General features: G+C 46.9%; 1 protein-coding gene across 2 annotated transcripts; it reads right to left on the minus strand.

The window, feature by feature from the left end:
• Nucleotides 1-795: 795 nt before the first annotated feature.
• On the minus strand, nucleotides 796-18862 carry LOC122366345 (putative inorganic phosphate cotransporter). Of its 2 annotated transcripts, XM_043338516.1 has the most exons (11): nucleotides 18406-18862; nucleotides 16861-16964; nucleotides 11624-11853; nucleotides 11161-11394; nucleotides 9625-9712; nucleotides 9202-9434; nucleotides 8880-9035; nucleotides 8122-8251; nucleotides 7286-7399; nucleotides 2619-2746; nucleotides 796-1784 (listed from the first exon to the last, which is right to left on the minus strand). In XM_043338516.1, the coding sequence occupies exons 1-11, from the start codon at nucleotides 18429-18431 to the stop codon at nucleotides 1530-1532; spliced, it is 1698 nt and encodes a 565-aa protein (XP_043194451.1). In that variant the 5' UTR covers nucleotides 18432-18862; the 3' UTR covers nucleotides 796-1529. The 2 variants fall into 2 exon arrangements, with proteins under 2 accessions (XP_043194451.1, XP_043194452.1); XM_043338517.1 differs by lacking the exons at nucleotides 16861-16964; nucleotides 18406-18862 and adding an exon at nucleotides 12072-12781.
• Between the last annotated feature and the right edge of the window lie 590 nt (nucleotides 18863-19452).

Below are 19452 nucleotides of genomic sequence, written 5' to 3' on the forward strand. Positions count from 1 at the left end.
ACTGCAAATAGATGCGCAATGCTCCACTCCTTCGATTGGGTCTATCACTTGACAACTGCGTAGGTACGCCGTGTGAGGCGACAAAATGCAAAAGTTTGTTTTGGGGGCAGATATAAACTTTTGAGTTTTGTTGCCAAACTGGATGGAAAATGAATACGATGATTTTGCCAATCTAAAGTGCGGAGTCTCGAGCGTCTTGCTGTTATCATTTCCGAGTGACCGATAGCATAGTATTCGCGTTATTCTCGGTTTTGTCGAAAAAAGAATACCTACCTTATATCTACCACGCAGTTTGCAGAGGGCTCTACATAGACTTTCAATCTGTGTTAGATATTTTTAAAAAGCTTTATGTGAGTGACTATGCCTTTAGTGTTTTCATTTTTTCTAATTAACTATTCCCTTATCTTGATGTGGTTCAGGTGATTTGATTTAGGTGTGGAGCGGGGAAGCAAATCAGATGCAAATCAGATACAAAACGGTATAACGTCTCGGGCAGCACACGTGGTCACCAGGCCTCCGGTAAATCTGTTCAGAAGTGGTACTCCTCCGCGCTGCGAATTTCTTTGGTTTCGCTTTACCAAGCTATCCGGTCTAACGTTCCCCGCAAATAAATAAGCATGTCAACATTTTTGTGTTTCAATTTGTGAACGACCTCCAGTAGTCCATATGGCTCGGCAATAGCTCAATTTTCCAATTCTTCTTTGTCCAAGATATTATGAAGAATGCGTTGACATGGGGCATAAGCCCCCGAGGCAATGCCCCTTAATTACTTTGGTTGACGATATAAAAACTGGAAAAACGAATCTCGTTTATTACACTCATCGATGTCTGAACACATCATGGTCTCATCTCTCCATTGCACCAAATGCGATACAGCATCTAGCCTGCTCTCTCCGCAACATTTGGAATAAATAACTAGTCTGTACGGATCAGTTAGTTGTTAGTCCATATGCAAAACCCCCCAATTGTGCACACATCCTGGATGGTCGCTCTTCTAAATAAACCTACTGGCAATGCTCGATTTCTCGTCACATGACAGCACAGCCCCAATGAGTAAATAGTTGCATACCCTGAGTTGACATTCATCAGGTGAAATGTAATAAATACACGAATGGCATTTCACCATCAATACTTTAAATACTGAACAACTCAACACTCATCAACAAAGGTCAAGAACAGTGTCTTGGTGCAAGCACACAGGCTCCCTAAGACACTGCGAACGTCAAACGCACGTCTTCACTCATATCGGCACGCCGTTCTCATCAATGAGCAATGTCCGATGCTGATCAGAGCTCTGAACACGGCCGACTATCGGCACACGAGTCACGTCCAGAACATCCATCGATAATGCCCCCCGAACAGTCGCCGCACGATTCATGAAAGCGCTGGACTCCGTCTGACGTCAGATGCTGTCATGGAGTTTCAGTGCAGCAGTTGAGCAATGCTCATGAAAATAATGGTCGACACGATACTCTAATATTTTACTCATTAGATCGTTCTTTAACTGAGCTGTTCGCCGCAGCAGGTGATCACAACACGGCCTTCTTTAGTGGCCAGCCGTCCTTTTTGGCACCGTCGCCAGTCATGCCGGCGTCCTTTTTGCCTTGTCCCTTTTCCGCAGCGCCCGCCTCGGAGTAGGCAAGGCCCAAATTGTTCTCGTACATAGCGAGAGGCTCGTTCCACTTCTGCTGCTTGGCGGTGCCGAACACGCAGAACACCGTGTTCCCGAACACGAAGAACCCGGCGGCAGTCATGAACACTGTGCGCCAGTTCTCTAGAGTGGGCTGCCGGCAGAAAACGTCATCTGGTCAGCCCCGGGGGAGTGCGTTTTGAGTGCGGACAGCGAATCAAATATCATGTAACACAACCGAACACAAAGTAACGGTTTACAGATGGCGCATCCTAGATGTTTCGCAGTCCCTATATGGCTACCCACTATCATATCGTCACGCTAAGTTATGACTTGAGCTCAAGAGTTAAGACATCACACTTAGATTTTCATTGGCATCGTTTGTAGATGAGCACATGCGCATATCTTCCGTTACAACAGCAAGGTAATGCAAATTTAAGGATGATGACCCTTTGCTGATGGCGCAAGGATCAATTTAAAATAACGGTCGGCGCACAGATGGCCTGGTATGAGGTCACGTTTGATGGATGAAGCGAAGTAAGAGTAAAATGTAATAGAGCTAAGAAAACCAAAGGATCTAAATATTTCAGGATAGCGAGTAGTTGTAGCAATATCACTGCAAAAAGCGCAATTGAGAGGAAGCGGGGACTGGGGCATTTGAAGTGAGACATCTATACTTTTGAGAAGCATCCGGAAATTTACGAAGTGAAGCTCTTAAAAAGTTAACGCTGATTTGATCCAATCTTGTGTGCAACTAAAGCACATAAAACTTTTCGTGCAAGTCCATTCAGCAAACGAACTTTGTGTTTAACGAAATCGCTGCATATAACTAGTACGCAACTTCGGCAATAAAACCACCGAACACTGAAATATTGCGGGCCATTTTTCGACGCACTTTAGTGACGACGCCACTGCTGGCACGCGTTCGCTGTAATGCGTCAGTTCTGATTGCGCGGTGGGGTGTTACGCGCGCGCCCCGGGAACTCACGTGTCCGTTGATGACGTAGCCGGTGGCGAACGGCGCCAGGACGCCGGCCAGCGTGGCCACGCAGTTGGTCAGGCCCATCAGTGTGCCGGCAAAATTCGGAGCCAGGTCCATGTGGTTAATGTTGTATCCTGTGAACGACGAGATGTGGGGTGGGTGTCAGATGAGAGGGAGAGAGAGAGAGAGAGAGAGAGAGAGAGAGAGAGAGAGAGAGAGAGAGAGAGAGAGAGAGAGAGAGCGGGGGAAGAGAGAGAGAGAGAGAGAGAGAGAGAGAGAGAGAGAGAGAGAGAGAGAGGAGAAAGAAAATAAGAAATTAAAAAAGATGAAACAAAGAGAGGGATAGACTTATTGGGCAGAGTGGTAAAGGGAAAAGGATAAGTGGAAAATATTTGGAGAAAGAGAGGATGAGTAAATAACAACGAAACCCTGACACTGCAAACAAAGAAAGGCTTTTAAGATTATGTCCGTGCACGTCGCGGAATTCGGATCGTCTCTCTTATTGACGGCTGCAAATTGATCCCGGCCCGTCGGCGATTGGTTCCCCCCACCCCCTCACTCCCTCCCCCTCCGGTCACACGCCGGCAGGCGGCCCGCTCCGCCAGACATTGGACTACACACTAATGAAATCAATCGGCGGACCCCTTGAGTCGCTGCTCTATCGAACCGGGAGCCGGCGCCAGGAGTGCCGCCGCTTCACTGTAGGCCGGCAGCCCGAAAAAGCGCTAGAAATTCCCCCAAACTGACTGTCCGCAATATGAACAAAATAGGTATCATTTAATCCCAAATTGATCGAAGAATACGATTCCGATGCCAGTTTTTCCCTAAGGTCAAAATTGAGGTCGTCAGTTGTCACCAAACACAAGACAATTTAGACTCTCTAGTGGCCACCACATTTACCGATTTTCATGATGATCTTTAGTGGTAATTTATTAGCTGACCAATCGTCGTTTTGAACGAAATTTCCTGTCAGACTAGTTCAGGGCACTGTTGTTCACTGTGCCAACATCATTCTCACATATTGCATCGCTTTTCTGCAAGATAAGCTAGCTTTTTGCAAGCAGCTGCAAGACGTAATTAAAAATCACATCTAATTTTTTAATTAGACTTTTATAAAAATGTGATTTCGAGCGGCTAAAAATGAACATTTTATACTAGCCTCTGATTACTCATCTTTCGTTCCATATAGGTGTTTTGCTGCTTTTCCCTGCTACTTTTCGAGATATGCGCTAGTAAACCACATGATGTAGGGGCAATTGTCACCTCGCCGCTCTACTGAAGGCCCGGCGCTCTTTAAAGCGCTGGAAGTTGTGAAAAACAAACGCGTATAATCTGAATAAAATATATGTCCCTGAGCTCAGAATTGATCAACGCATACAATGCTGTCAAAAATTTTGGGCCAAACTCAAAAATTCAGTCATTATTTAACCCCCAAACACAAGTCAGTGATAATCAACAACAACTTGCTCTTTAGTTAGACTTTTTGAGAAATGTTATTTCGAGCCGCTAAAAATGACCATGCCATACAAACCACGAATCATCTTTCTGTTATGCCCTACTCGCAATTTTTGCTAATGCCTGCTACTCTTCGAGGTCACGTGACCTCACCATTAAAAGTAAATGGGGAAATAAGGAAACTGTTGTTTTTGCGCATGGAATGATCTCAAACTATCTCAAGCACACGGAAGCGTGATTTCATGCACTGCTTGCAAGATCCGATGCTTTACTTTTGCATTTTTGACATTTAGTGACGTCATTTATGACGTCACTACGGTCATAGGAGTTTCTCGTCAATAACTCATGATCAAATTGAGCCAGCGACTCGGGAAAGCCACCAATGGACTCGGAAAGACCTCCCAAATCGAATGATATGCAATATGACTTCCTTCGATTAAGTTCGTGGCCTGATGGGCTCTGACATGACCTTGACCCGAGGTCAACACCTGAAGTTGACCTCACCCGGACAAAAAGTATACCATTCGACGCGCCTGAGCCAGGCGAACACGATGGTGCCAAAATCGCTGCTCTGCGGCCATTTTTTGCGAAATTATTTACCAAAAACCAAACCCTACCTTGGGCTTTTTGACTTCACCTCAGAGGTTACCGGTTGACCTGGGACCTTAAAATCGGGTATCAATCGTTCCGTCTTGAAACGGCGCACACGCTTGTTTTTTCCGCGAGGCTCTATCTCCATTAGGGGCGAAACGGCGAAAAGGGGTCGTACCAACCCTCCCCCCTCGGCCGGCCGAGGGGGTGGGGGTCCGACAATAGGTCCGGCGAGGGTTAAGCAGCCCCACTTCGTTTTTAGCATGTTTGCTTGTCACTGAGATCAACAACTCAATCACAGATAATTTCTAGCACTTTTCCGGGCCCCCGGCCCAGTGTGCGCTTGGCGCGCCAAAAGCTGCGCCAGCTGTCGGCCCGTCAGCTGCCGGGCCATCAGCTGCCGAACCGTCAGCTGCCGGACTGCCAGCCGCCGAACCGTCAGCTACGTTTGCCGCCGGGTCTGCGGCGTCCGTGATGTTCAGTTTACATCAGAACTAGCACCTCAGCCGTTAAATCCTGACTTCCGCTGTTGTCGAACCTTACGTTCTCGGCTATCGATTGCCAATCCCGACATCCTCGACTGTCGAGCTCTGACACACCGACACTGAGATAGTCGCCTCAGAGCCGGCTTCCCCAAACCCGCAACCTACGTCGCTACTCGGATCGGCCCGGCTAGATATCGGCGGGCTGTGTAGGCCGGGACGGTGGAAATTACCGGGCGGGTGGCGGTCCGCGCTGCAGCTGAGCCTGGCAGACAGCCTGTTTACCGTCTGCCTCAGAGAGGAGGCTCAGAGACAATCACAGGCCCGCTCTCCATTGGCTGCACCAGATGTGGGCCAGCGCTAACTGGCTGGACGTATAGCGATTTATGTTTGCTAGCGGTAATAGTATGCAGCATAACAATAGATCGGTTGCATCATAGATTAAATTATAATTGCTGGAATGTATTTCGACCAGAAAGTTGACATAATGTGAGAAAGCTCTAAAAGTACAAGGGTAAGGTATTTTCACCAATTAAAAATGATGACTATATAGAAGTACGCACCAAGAAACATTCAAAGCTATCAAGCGAAGCTTCTTTTTAGCATGGAAAACTGGAAGGATGGACTTCTGCCAGGTTTCGAATACACGGGGGCTCGGTTGATGATATCATTATGATGATGTTGCTAAATATAGGCAGAATATAGCGATACTGCTAGAAAATATGCAACATGCCTATGAACATAGGCATGCTGCCTGTTTTCTAGCAGTATCGCTGTCTGTCTATATATGCTGCCATGCTTCGAATCCTGATAAATGCCTCTGCATTTATCGCAAGTTTAACTTTCAGAAGAATATCTCCAATGTCCGGATAACTAAGAAGATCTGCACAAGACACGTTGTATGAAGACCATCAGCGATCTTGCGAGCTGTATTTCATGCTTCACTTTAATTGCGCCTTCCCGATCTCTTCATGCATGCTCCAAGAATGCAATATCCGCAACAAAACACACATTATGAGTTTGATATCTAATTCACATTTTACGATTAGGTACGCCGCTCTGCGAAAGCCAAAGACCTGCCGCAAATCACTCATTTCTTTTAAACTGAAGTCGTTCACTCTGACGTTCATGTTCGATCGGTCTCTGTTTCATGCCTCTTGAACGGCATCAGCATCGAAGTTGACCGAGAGCAATAATTGCATCATTCAATGCCTGCTCAACATTCCGGAACTGGCAATCCAATTTCCCTAGCTTATTTTGTACTTGCCGAATATCGCTGGGATAAACAGCGCATGGCGGAGGTGGACAACACGGTTTTCGGCATGGTGGTGGACAAGGAGGTATGCTTGGTTTGCAACAAGGCTTGCAGCATTTAGGTGGTGGCCGGCAGTAAGGCTTGCGAGGAGGTGGACACACAGGACGTTTTGGTGGTTCGCGAGTCACTACGGACTTCTCCACTTCGTATTTTTGACCACAGCATATTTCATATGTTTTGGTGTACTCTTCCCTTACTAAGTCTCCGGTGCATGGGTCGATATACTTATTACACCATTTTTCATCTTCGGGACATTTGCGACGACAAGTTTCCTTGGAGTCATAAAACATTGATGGCCTTTTGTTGCAGATTTTGTGTCTAGCAGTTTCTTCAATTCGAAGCGTTCTTGGCATACCACGATAGCCACAAAGATTTACATCGGTGTCGTTGTGTCAATTAACTTCAAATTTTATATAGCTTAAGCATTTTTGCAAAATTTCGCCAAATTCGACAACGTCAAACACAAAAATTGACTGGAAATTGATACTTGATTTATTGCGAAAGACACGCTCGGGCCAATGATTCGACATTACCTCCGGCCATGTTTGATTCGCCTTATTACTGGTATTTGCCTGTGTCTGGTAACTTCGGTGCGTCGTGCAGCGGAATCTATTACCTATTCATTAGCTTCACTGTGGATTCTATGATTTATGAACAGCTCGAGACGCGAAGCTATCTATGCATAGGAATGAAGTTCATGTGTATTGCTTTCTCCTTCTACCGAGAGTGCTTTTGGGTGCTTTCCGTTTAAGCCCTCAATAGTTTTTATTTGTATTTTTCTTTGCCTCTCTAATCATCGATGTACCCTGCGCTCCCGTGCAGGTACTCACCTGAGAAGATGGCTCCGTTGAATCCGACAGTGCCGACCATCAAGGAGATAACGGCTATGTCGTGACATCCGGTGTACGAAACACCGACCATCATAAGCGCCGGGATATACATGCCTGTAGACATAAATAACACGGTAATTATCTTAACAAATTCGGCCATAACGTGCTTTATCTAGTCTGACTGAGCCCTGACTCAGGGCCTTTTTAGCTTGGCTACGTTTTTTGTCGAAAATAACACACATGCAATATCATCATGTAGCTCCTCACAATCTATTCACATTATTAACGTGTATACAACCAAATCATTTCCAACCAACTTCTCACAAACTTCTCGAAAAGTTCCAGAGATCGGTGAAATGTCTGGCTGCAGTTGGACAAAAGACCGTTTACTCCACGCGCCTGGTTCAGGCAGAAGCTTCGTTCCGTTCGTTTACAGCCCCGGCTACGGAACTGCTCTGTGATGGCTGGCCCACTCGGCTCCGCCCCGCTCTGTTTGCCCTCAGGCCGAAACTTGGCCGCCTGAACAAACCAACAGTCGCGAGGCGCGCGACTGTGCCATTCCGGCGGTGTGTGAACAGCGGGGGCAGCCGACCTGCACCGGACATGCCAAAGAAAACGTTCCTCGCTACAGCAAGGATTTAAAAGATAATGGTGCAAATTTTGACCATTTTTATAGTGTTCCGCATGTAAGGGCAAGCCAAAGCAAATACATGCAAATTTCAACGAATTAGTGCCGCGATGAGCCGTAAGCGTTCTGCATTCGTTGCAGTTCGATCTCGCCCATGAATTGTTAATAAACAGTAGACCATGGTTTAGATATTTTATCGTCAACTCACCGACTGAGTTCCACAGTTTCCTGTTGGCCGATAGGCCCAGTCCGCTGTTGACCAGGCCGTCGGACATGAACGACACGGTGAGCGCAAACACCACCTTCACCAGCTGCGGGATCGCCGAGTAGAACGCGTTCTGCAAACAGGAGGACGATACCGCTGTTCATGGCGGACAGCGATCGGGAGCTGGAACGGGGCGACCGCGCAGGACAGATGAAGGACTGATGTGTTGGCAACAGTGTAAAATTTATTTAGCAACTTTAAACTCAAGCGGTGCCTTCGTTTCTTTTTACTATAATAGTGTCCCTTTCATCTTGGAGTTTTCAGTTTAACATTGCGGGTATCATGTGCTATTCGAATTCAATTTTGGCGAGCATCGACCATTAGCCATAAATTGCTTCCATGTCAGTAGGCCAACTGTTCCGATGTCTTTAATGAATTCAGAGAAACCAATGTTCTGCAAAGCTATTACCGAACGGCTGCTTATTCTGAAGTTATGGAGACTAAACGACAATCGAGCTCCTGGTTCACATCGAATCGTGATGACGAGTACAGCGTGCGTGGATCATTAATCGGGTACGCACCTATACAATCCCGGTTGCAGATAAAATGATACGATTTGATACGATACGACATGATAAGACCGTCTCTATACAATCACGTATAGCTGCGAGTTAGAGTACGTTATGTATTAAACGCTTGTTTACAATTAAACACCTAATAATTGTGTCGGTGACCGGCTGATACTGTACTCCATTCCTTACCATGCTGAGCGGGTAGTGCAGCACGGTTCGTATGTACGTGGGCAGCTCCGTCATGATCATGTAGTCGCCCCAGTTTTGGCAGAAGTGCACCACAATCAGAGCGTAGAGAGGTCGCGACATCAGCGCCTGTTTCCACGGGAAACCCACCGGCTTCTCCTGAAATCGAAGATGACGGTCAGCTGGGGCTTAGGCGGGTGTCAACTTAGGAGTCATTTAATGTCACTGTAAACACGTTATCTGTAAGATCTTGAGTCAGCACGGGACTTATCGTCTCCATTATCAAGAAAGAGACTGTGAGTCGGAGCGGGACTGGCCGACTGACCGAGTCGGCGGGCACGGCGTGCGGCTTGAAGTAGGTGTCGATGTAGAGTCGCTCCCTGGCCGAGATGCGCGGGTGCTGCGCCGGCGTGTCGTAGATGAGGAACAGCCAGCACATGTACCACAGCACGCCCACGCCGCCCGTCACGTAGAAGATGGACTGCCATCCGCCGGCCCAGCGCCAGCCGGCCAGCGGACCCGACGCCAGAATCGTCATCGCCGTGCCCAGCTGCTTGCCTGAGGAGGGGCGCCAGATTGGTCAGAAGATATCCGGTCGGCTGGATAAGTGTGCAGGACATACAGCGCTTAGGATTAAAACGCTATCTCTGTTCACATGGTTGACTCTAGCCACATCTGCATCCCCATATTCCAATGCTGTAAAGGAACATTAAATCAAAGCTGTTTATCGAAATTTTGCATTCCTTACCAATATACACGAAGGTGCTGATTCGACTTCTCTCTGGGGGTGGCACCCAGCGGGACAGCATGAAGTGGATGGCCGGGCACGTCACTCCCTGCGGAAAAAATAACCAGGTGCTCAGGTCAGGTGCTGAGGTCAGCACAGACTCAGCACACTCATGGAGACCCATGTGCGACTCGATATGCAGAATAGGTAGCAAAAAAAGAAGGCCAATATCAGTGCATTCCAACAACCGACAGCACAGGCGGAAATGCGAACAGTTATTACGCATATTAGAGTTGACGTCTTTCTGTATCAGCCACTTCAATATTAGCCGTAAAATCTAGCCTAGAACATTGCTAATGCTTTGCTGATGTGACGATGCATGACAGAGTGTTTTTCCATAAATAAGGCCAGATTAATGTCATCACTTGCCAATGACGCATAAAACCTGGTTTTGTGCTTAGCGCGTCATATAGCGACATTCTACGTCACTGCACATGCAGGCGGCGGCCTGCGACCTCCACCCGGGAGATTCCACACGTCAGACCAGTGAGACAAACTCCAGAGCACGCCGGTTATCCCAGTGCGGTGGCCCCGCGGGCGCAGACGAGCGATTAAATGTCGTCAGGAATTACACTACGCGGAACTAGGAGCGATTAATGTCTGCGGCGGCATCGAATGTATACGTCTCGAACGTACACTACACACTTTGAGCGCGACTGCGAGATAGGACAGACGCCCACATGTGGGGCGTGCAATAACACTTATGCGACGCAACGTTTAAAGTGAAATGCTATGTAAATAAATGGTGCGTCGAATACGTGACCTCCTAAGTTAACCATGACAATGTAGCAGAGCGCTCGAAACCAGAGACGGTGCCTTGGAGGCCACGATTCTGTACTTCGTAGGCACGCTTTTGTATGCTTGGTTTTCAAAATGGCAATTGGATATTTAGACATCAGTAGCGGCGGAGCACCTTTAATTAAGGGGGGAGGAGGCACTGCCGACTTTTGGTCCTATTCTTTCCATGCAACGCCCATAGAGCTAATGTTAAAATGCCAATATCAAGGGGGGGGACGGTGCCCCGGTGCTCCTCCCCCCGGTTCCGCCGCTTATGTTAGACATCGAAGCTGATTCAAAGCGTTTCACGACGACTGAGAATCACGCGAATGTCCCAGGTCCGCTATCCACAAGGGCTTTCTACCATGGTGGGTCTGTGTTTACGCTTGTCATTTATCAAAACAAGCAATGCAGTCGTCATACGGACTTGGCTCTGCTGGGGGCTGGCTGCACGTTTGAGCTCTCTCACACGTCCAATGGGGCATGTAACCAACGCCATAAAAGCTTACGCTGGGTTAGGGGGATGATAATCGTTCCACAGGAATTCCAAATGTTGAACAGCATTGTTTGGAGAGCTGGCTTTGACATGGCACATGGACAGCGAGTGTTCAGTATTCATTGGTTAAATAAGCGTTCCCTTTGCCCGCGCTGTTGCTATGACCTCGCTCGCCACTGACGCATGCCAATGCGTCGTGTCGTGGGGCGACTGTTATCACTCACGCTGGCCACACCCTGCAGGGCGCGGATGAAGATGAGCGCCTCGACCCTCCAGTGGGTGCAGACGGGCGTCAGCAGGTTAAGCAGCGCCGTCAGGAAGATGCCACCGCCGAAGGTGCGCGCGGCGCCCACCCGCTCGGCCAGCCGGCCGCCCGGGATCTGCGACACCGTGTAGCCGACAAAGTAGGAGCTCAGGATGACACCCTGCATCATCTCGGTCCACACAAACGGCCCGTCCTGTAGGGGGAGAAGGGAGGGGTGGTACGTCAGAATTGACGTTAACGAGACAGCTGAAGTTGGATGCAAAATGTCAGCGGTTTGTTTACAGCAAAGCTTATGAAAAAATAATGGTATCTGAAAAGAAAATTCGCCGCTGTGGAAATGTAACGCTTCAAACATACATAGCACATCTTAGTCACAAGTGCTCGTTCATGAAATGCCACCGTAATCCGGGCACCACACCCACCTCAGTGATGACGACCTCCTCTTTGGGCGCCGCCTTGCCCTGGTGGCAGATGTCCACGTCTGGCGGCGGCGCCGAGGCGTTGGGCCCGCCCGGGTGCTGGTGCGACAGCTCGGCCAGCGCCGTGTGGTTCACCATCGCCACTATGGCCATCGACATGTTGACGCGCAGGGAGAAGGAGACGAAGAAGCCGAGACAGCCGAGCACGGCCAGCGAGTGCCGTGCGCCCCAGCCTGCGGTCAACAGGGCACGGCCATACAGCGTCAGCTCACAGAGAGGCAGGGCCAGCCTACCAGCATGACGTTTGCAGCTATTTCATAACAATGCAGTCAATTGAAGGGGGAGCAACAAAATTAATTATTTGCAAAATGCTATTTAATAATTAATAATGAATAATTCTCCTTGTAGTAAACCGTAAACTAAGAAAGCAAGAAAACGCTTATTTACCTACATTGACCAAAAAACGTGTTCAGTAGTTCGGCTTTTGCCGCTCTTGCCTTCAGTTGCTTCGAGCTTCACGTAAAATTTGTTCGTACGGTAGTGCCTACCAAAGTAAGTGTTAAAAAAATATGCTTGCCTCCATAGAATTATTATTCACCAATGAAACTCAACGTCTTAGAATCATTCAGTGGTTACATTAACTAGGAAAATGTTATGAATTGAATAAGAATCAAGTCCGTAAATAACACAAATTTTCTGGAATCTGGACCATATCGCTTTTTTCTCATTCACTCATTCTGTCAGACTGTATGACTGTTACCATTCACTGCAATCCTTGCATCAATTTTGCCTCGCAAGCCAGCGCGTTGTTACCGGACATGCCAATAATTCAACGTCCGGCTTTATCAAGAAGGCGATGCAGTCTGACATCATGTTAATTGTTTCTGTAATTCAGAGTGGATATAATTTTCAGCGAAATGCATCGATATTTCCAGTAAACATCCTGGAACACCTGGCGGTGCGCGATGACCGGAGTTTCCTCGTCAGGCCCCGTCCAAGTCCGATGGGCGGACGGCCGCTGACGGTCGGCCGGCCGGCTGACTGGGAGGTAGGCTGTGCCGCAGCACACGGCGCCGCCCCGGGCGCATGGACAGAGCGGCGGAGGGGCAGCGATCGGTGCGGGACAGGCGCCGAGGAACGACAGGGCTAGGACAGTGTGGAGTTGCTGAGGTACAGGGTGTCCCATAAGTTCGTTCTCACCTTATACTTGCATGTAAAACAGAGTACATTGTGTTTTGATATGTTTATGGCCCCTCAATGTGCTCCCCATTTCATAAGCAAACACATGAAGACATGCTGCGGCATGCCAACCGGCATGTTTGGCAGCATAGCAGGCTTGAAGTTAGCCATACTGACTTGACGTGCGCCGTGAGCTCCTCGAGGCTGGAACAGCGCTTCGCTTCGACGAGCCTCAATTTCAATATTCCCAACACATTTTTATGAAATTTGGATCCGATGAGTTGCCTTGGATGTGATCTTGCTACAGACGCCTATCACAGTCTCCTGGCACTGCTTTTAAGCTTTGCTTGACCTGTGCATTGATGCACTGTCTTGCTTGAAGATGGTCCTACGACCTCCCGGATGCCATTTTCTCCTCCAAAAATGTGTTCATACTTGCGGTTCGAGTTAAGCTAGAAGGCTGAAACTCCTCCTAGATCTTCTTGGAGAAGCATTCTGCGTCCCAACACTGTTTTTGGAGTATCAATCGCAACCTGATCAGCGTCTGGACGCATATTACCCCACATTACCGTGACCCTGGCCTTTTGCATAGGAATAAAGCGGGACGTAACGAAGGCCTTTTCCTTCGCCCATATGAGACCGTTTTGGGGTTTGGACGGGTGTTTTATCTCGAACACGGACTAGGTAGTCCTGATGACCACATTGATGTCATCGGCCCTCCAGTTTCTTAGCCTCAGGCATAAGGAAACACATGTTTGGCCATTTTAAGACATTTTCGATTGTTTTGCGTCCTCCGTTAAGTTTAAGCCCAAGTGACCGTGAGTTATGTACCCCGAAATAATATTCTTAGACAGCTGGTAATCCATCCTGAAAAGCCTGCTTACCAACTTTCTAACGCTAAGACCTTTTTGACGGCCTTTTTGGCGCCACACAGTTTTGGCCACACGGCTCACTCCTGAGAGCTGACAAAAAAGAGCATAAACTTGCAGCGATTGACTCCCGACAAATCATCGGCGTCACTTGCTGACTGTGCGTCCAGTTAGCGACAGACATTGGCTACAGACTGGATGGCCTCAATCACCCTCATCCGTCGCGAATGGCCCACGTGCGGACTAAATACCGAGACGTATCCGTATCGGAGACCTCTATGTTGCGGCGTAAGCCGTCTCCACACGAAGTGAACTCTCTAGCAAAAAATATTTTGTCTAGACGAATTAGTTACCGTGGAGCATATTCACAGTTGCCATGGCAACCCCAAAAGCTCAGTTACAAAATAAATTAAGCATGGCTTAAAATAAGAAAGCCTCTAAAAGAAAAATTTAGGTGAGAAGGAACTTATGGGACACCCTGTAAGTACTGTGACTGTCTGTTGCCTCCTTTAGCCGCAATGTCATGATTTTGATACGGGTATCATTTTGATAGATTTATCACGTCATAAATGCGTTTTGTTCGCGCTTTGTTTTATGCGTGCTACTCAGTAGGGGAAGCCGGGGGAAGCCCGGCCACCCCGTTTCCGGCTAAATTATTCACAATAAAATGCTCAACTGTTTGTCCTTTCAGCGTGGCAGCTAAGGTAACGCCAGCAAAAAAGTGAAGGCTAACAAAAATTGCATATTGTTAAAGTTATAGAGCAAAAATGATATTTTAAGGGTTTTTAGCTAAAAAGTGAGATATGTTGCACTGTTAATGTTATACCATACAGTACTAATATTTATACGAATGTTATGTAAGGACCATTTAAGTGTTTGTAGTGAGGGGTGACGAGGCAGGCTGGCTTAAGTATGACATTTTTTCGAACATGTGGCGAGTGGCCAAGCTTACCCCCAACCGAGAGCAATGCCACGAAACCACTGTTTTCCATGAGATAATAGGTACTGAGCAGGTTTGGTTTACACCTAGATCAAAGATAAATTTCGAAAATAAACATGTTATCATAGACAAAGCCAGTCATGTCACTTAAGGTCAACTACGGTCAAACTACGTTTTTGCAGATAACGCGACAGACAATGAAGCTAGAGCTTCAAAAATGGTGTCGTTGTGTTCTTCTTCATCAGCCGAGTCGAATGATATGCAATATGATGCATTAACCCGCGCCCCGTAGGGCTACCGGCGGACCCTACCACCCGTAGGGGAGGGGCCGTTTCGGCCCCCCTAAGATCTCGGAAATTTACCGGCCGATTTTCAAAATTCAAACGGCGTTCGATAGCCCCACCGGGAAACTACCTTGTGACCAAATTTCATTGACCTAGGTCAAACCGATGACGTCACAGGTCAGGTCAAAGGTCAGATTTTCACCGTTCACAGGCATTTCAAGAAATGTGTTGTGAAATCGAGTAAATTGGTAATTTATTGAAAACCATCGATGGTACATTGTTCGTCAAACATATACTTTGCTATCTGAGGTCACTGATACCAGTTCAGGTCACAGCGAGGTCAGGTCACCGGGGGTCACAATATGAAAGTGTCGTGTGATACATGTTTTATGGTCCATTTTACATGACAAATGCGATTATGTGGGTCAGACAGCCTTTGGAGCCAGCTTAGGTCACATTTTAGTCAAGGTCAGGTCAAGGTCAGGTCAAATTAGGTCAAATTTCAAAGTTGATATTTGTGCATAAAATGGGTATCCATTCGATGCAGCTCGTCAAGGGGAGTCCATTGGTGGTCTTTGTTTTGCCCTACGTGGTCTAGAATTGCCAAAAATTGAGTTTGAAAATTTGACGTCATCATTTTTGAACAGTTTTTTCGCTATAACTTGGCCAAAAAACGAGATATCGATCTAAAATTTGGTATGTAGATAGAAGACGGTAGGTTCTATCACTTCCGGTTTTTCGAAACTCAAAAAACTTTTTGGATTTTTTGGCTAATATATAAAAAAATTGCATTTTTGATTTTTGGGGGTCAAAACTCAAAAATTTCAAAAATCTGAGATAGCAGTTTTGTAGCCCTGTTAATTCTACACCTTTTAGGTCTGATCATTTTTCTGTATCTTCAAAGCTGTAGGCCTGAAAGCTCTTCTAGCGAAGGTCTTTTTTCGGTCAAAAATGGCAGAACATGACGTCATTCTGACGTCATTTGTGGCCAACCTATCATAGCCTCTGAAAAAAGTTTTGGTCACAATGTGTAAAATTGATGCCCGGAGGGGTCCTGAAAGTTTGGTGGCGATATCTCCAGCCGTTTAGGAGATATCGAGGGAAATGGACAGGGGGGGCCGTCTCGGCCCCCCCCCCTACGGGGCGCGGGTTGGTAAAAAGAAAAATAAATTTTAAGGAATTTTGAAATACACATTTTTTGTCAATTTTGCATCACGATTTTCATCGACCTGTAGTCTGTACTGTATATGTGGTAGACGCTAGCTAAAATACCAGTATTGACATAAACTCCAAGATGTCCAGAGCTAATCAGTACCTTAATATTTCACTTTCCGTTAATATTTGGAAGACACATAATGGTTTCATCAACTCGTTGTAAAGCGCTGGGGAGGTGGCCGGCGTTACCCCTATGCCGGGCTTACCCCAGAAAAATCAACGCTTTTTTAAAACTCGATTTTCTCAACCTTATACTTATTCCACGAAACCGAATTTTTGGGAAGACACGGCCAATGAACTTAGCTAGCTAACAGGATATCAACATTTTATACAGCACGTATGGTATGTAATAAAAATGAAAAAGAGCTTACTATGCCGGGCTTCCCCCGGCTTCCCCTACCTAATGTCTTTTTGGAGAAGCAATGTCTCACATTCTTTTATATAGTCTGGCTATTTCATATGAATGAAAGCAAAGGACTCAGACATAACTAGTTTTCCTGTCAAACCCAACTATGTGTGAATTCACTCTCGTCGAATTGTGTTCAGGTGAGTGTCGTTTTACGCTTTCATTATACGTTTTTACGCACTGTATTGCTGTAATATGCCAGTTGTGAATCCACCTGTTGCGGATGCATTATTTATGAATACCTTTCATTCACAACAGTCATCGAATGCATCGCACAAGGATTCTCCCTATATGACGCGTACAGTTATTAATCGCCGGGTGCGATGCGATATCTACAAATATCTCACCATTAGGTCGCTTGACGTCCATCCGTTTGCCGTCCACCAGGGCGCCATAGTAGGGATGGTTCTCGTCCAGAAGACACCGCTCATTCTCATCCCCCGAGCTGGAGCTGCAAGAACACGGGACAGCGTGTGAGTGGTGCACGGAGGGCGAAAATCCCGGGACAGACGCGGCCTCATCTTTCCACTGCCGTCAATATCGACTGTCCGGAAAGTTGCAACAAACGGTTCCGTATATCGCAGTTTGCACAGCCGCAATGTGTTACAGAAAACTCCAGTTGCGTGCCCACAGCTGATAAGCATAGAGATGGATTCAAATTATGTCAGTAACTGACTGTCACTAATTGGTAGTTGTTCAATGAATTAGTGTTTCTGGCTTAGCAAAGCATTTGTAATTACTCATGGTCTGCTTCTGTTCTAGAACTTGAGGCAGCCATCAATTCAATTCAATTAATGTTGCCGCAATTCATCAAAAATAAATCTTAGTTGCTACTTAGTTGCTACTTGCTAGTTGCTAATCCTAGTATCTATCACTCAAGTCTCCTAATCACCAGTAGATAATAAAACATAAAAGCCATCAACCGTTTTACAAATTTGATTTAAAAGATTATCGCGCCTCATGATGTCCATTTTATCATTGCTTGATAATGGATGCCTAAGGCTGTTGGCAGGTGATGTCGATGACTGAAGAATGATGGTGTAAAAGTTTATTAATTTCATTGTCATTGAAACAGGAAAATGCATAAATATCGGCATGCATATTGCATGTCTAGTCCGTGAATTTTACCCGGGCTATTTATTTCAGGCTTTTGAGCCCTTGATGGTTTCTAGCCGCAATAATAGCACAACTGCAATATTGTGTTTTAAACAGAAGTCTTACGTTTTTTGTGAGCAATTAATCAATTTCCATGAAGAATACGAAACAGAATTGCTATGAGCAAACGAAGTGTAAAAAAGCAATGATATGGGTTCTAAACATAGAGTAAAAGGGGACGAGAGTCCAGGAAGACTTCTATGAGACGTTGCGACCGTCTATGCCCACTCTCATTTCATATATTGTGTTTCTCCTGTTGCGTGCTCCTTATGTAGGTAGGTATGTATCAATTTTTGTTTGGTTTAAACGGACCCAATCAATGGTTATTTGTGAAAAGTACAGACCGTTTTGACAGTCACCTGGGGGAAACTACGGCTCGTTGTCGTGAAATACGATTGGTTAGGTATGCCTGGCTATCACCGGAGTCCGGACCAATGACCATTCAGTAACCCGTCAGCTTCTCCGGCAAAGGGCCCAAGTGGCAAAAGTTAGACTGTTATTTTGAAGCGAAACAAATTAGACAAAAAAAGTAGGTAGCAGCTATGAGCGATACGTATATGCACTGTCTATTGAGTGCATCTTTTATGTCTGATGCCGGGTTGATTTAATTAAATGTAGCATATACGAACATCAGAATATAATTATGAGAGCAAGTAGCAACTATTCAACGATCAAATAAAAATGAAAAGCAATTAAAAATGAAAGGTAATGTGGGCATCCATCACTGCTCGGCTCACCTGTCCTTGCTCAGCAGCCACACCATGGCTGCGACTGTGTTCGAGCAGCGGCCGCGCTCAGTCTCGGCAGGCACCGGCTCCGTGCGAGCTCCGCCAGTCACTGGGACGAGTGCACGCCTGGGCTCAGCTCGCGCCGCGCGCGCTACACTCCCCTCCGTCTGGTGACCGGACTAGTCAGCTGGCCGGTGGCCGGCCGCCTATATACCGCCGCCGGCACCGGACATCCTCTGTTTAGAGAGACGTCTGTGTCGCCTCCCCCGGTGACGGGTGCGCGGCTGACCCATGCCCGGCCCGGCCCGGCCCGGCGACGGTGCCGATCCAGGCCCATCCAGCCGGCGCCGGACCGCCCGGTGGCCCTGCAGGCGCCGCACGGGGGCCGGTGTGGAGTCGGTTGAGGGTAGATTTCCATACTCCGTTCGTGGAACATGTCACGGGTTGACACTTGCAATGAGTCTGAACGAACCAGGACGGGATCACTAGACTTTGGTCGCAATAATAAAACGTCAGGACATATTCACATACTCCATAAATTGATCATTGGAATTCGCCCCTGAGAGTCAGCCTAGGAAAAGCCAGCTGTCCATTGCTTCAGTTTATTATCTAATGGTCTTATGTAACTTGAAACGGAGCTTTCGTATCACATGCAAATCATCTGAGATTTGAGGACATAAGTGAGAGGTAGTTAACAAGTGCACAAATGTAATATTTTCATTCAATGCATTTCTTGAAAGTTGAAACGTGCTAAGTAGTGCCGAAGTATTTATTATTTTCTCTTAAGCCCAATCTTATAAAGCGCCGTTCTCAGGGGCAGAGAATTGTCATAATCCCAGGGGTGCTTTTCTAGCACCTGGCGAATGGAAGCGTAGAGTTCTTGCGTAGAAAAGCACATATAGGTACGTTTTCCCAGCAACATCACTCTCCTATCGTCTTACGCAAAGCACTTTGCGTCTCAGACGTAATTTAAGCACATCTGAAGCACTATTATATGGTGACTTTTGAATTTCAGGGGGTGCTCGAGCACCCCCAAAACCCCTAATTCTCCACCCA

The sequence above is a fragment of the Amphibalanus amphitrite genome, unplaced genomic scaffold (genome assembly GCF_019059575.1).
Source record: "Amphibalanus amphitrite isolate SeventyFive unplaced genomic scaffold, NRLGWU_Aamphi_draft 000798F_arrow, whole genome shotgun sequence".
Taxonomy (NCBI): Eukaryota; Metazoa; Arthropoda; class Thecostraca; order Balanomorpha; family Balanidae; genus Amphibalanus; species Amphibalanus amphitrite.

Bases quoted from the DNA above. Each gene is read 5' to 3' on its own strand.
- LOC122366345 (XM_043338516.1), bottom strand. From the start codon at position 18,431: ATGGTGTGGCTGCTGAGCAAGGACAG. The intron at 11,854-16,860 runs GTGAGATATTTG...TGTTGACCGCAG, and splicing joins GGACGTCAAGCGACCTAATG to GCTGGGGCGCACGGCACTCG. The intron at 1,785-2,618 runs GTGAGTTCCCGG...TTCTGCCGGCAG, and splicing joins GCTACGTCATCAACGGACAC to CCCACTCTAGAGAACTGGCG.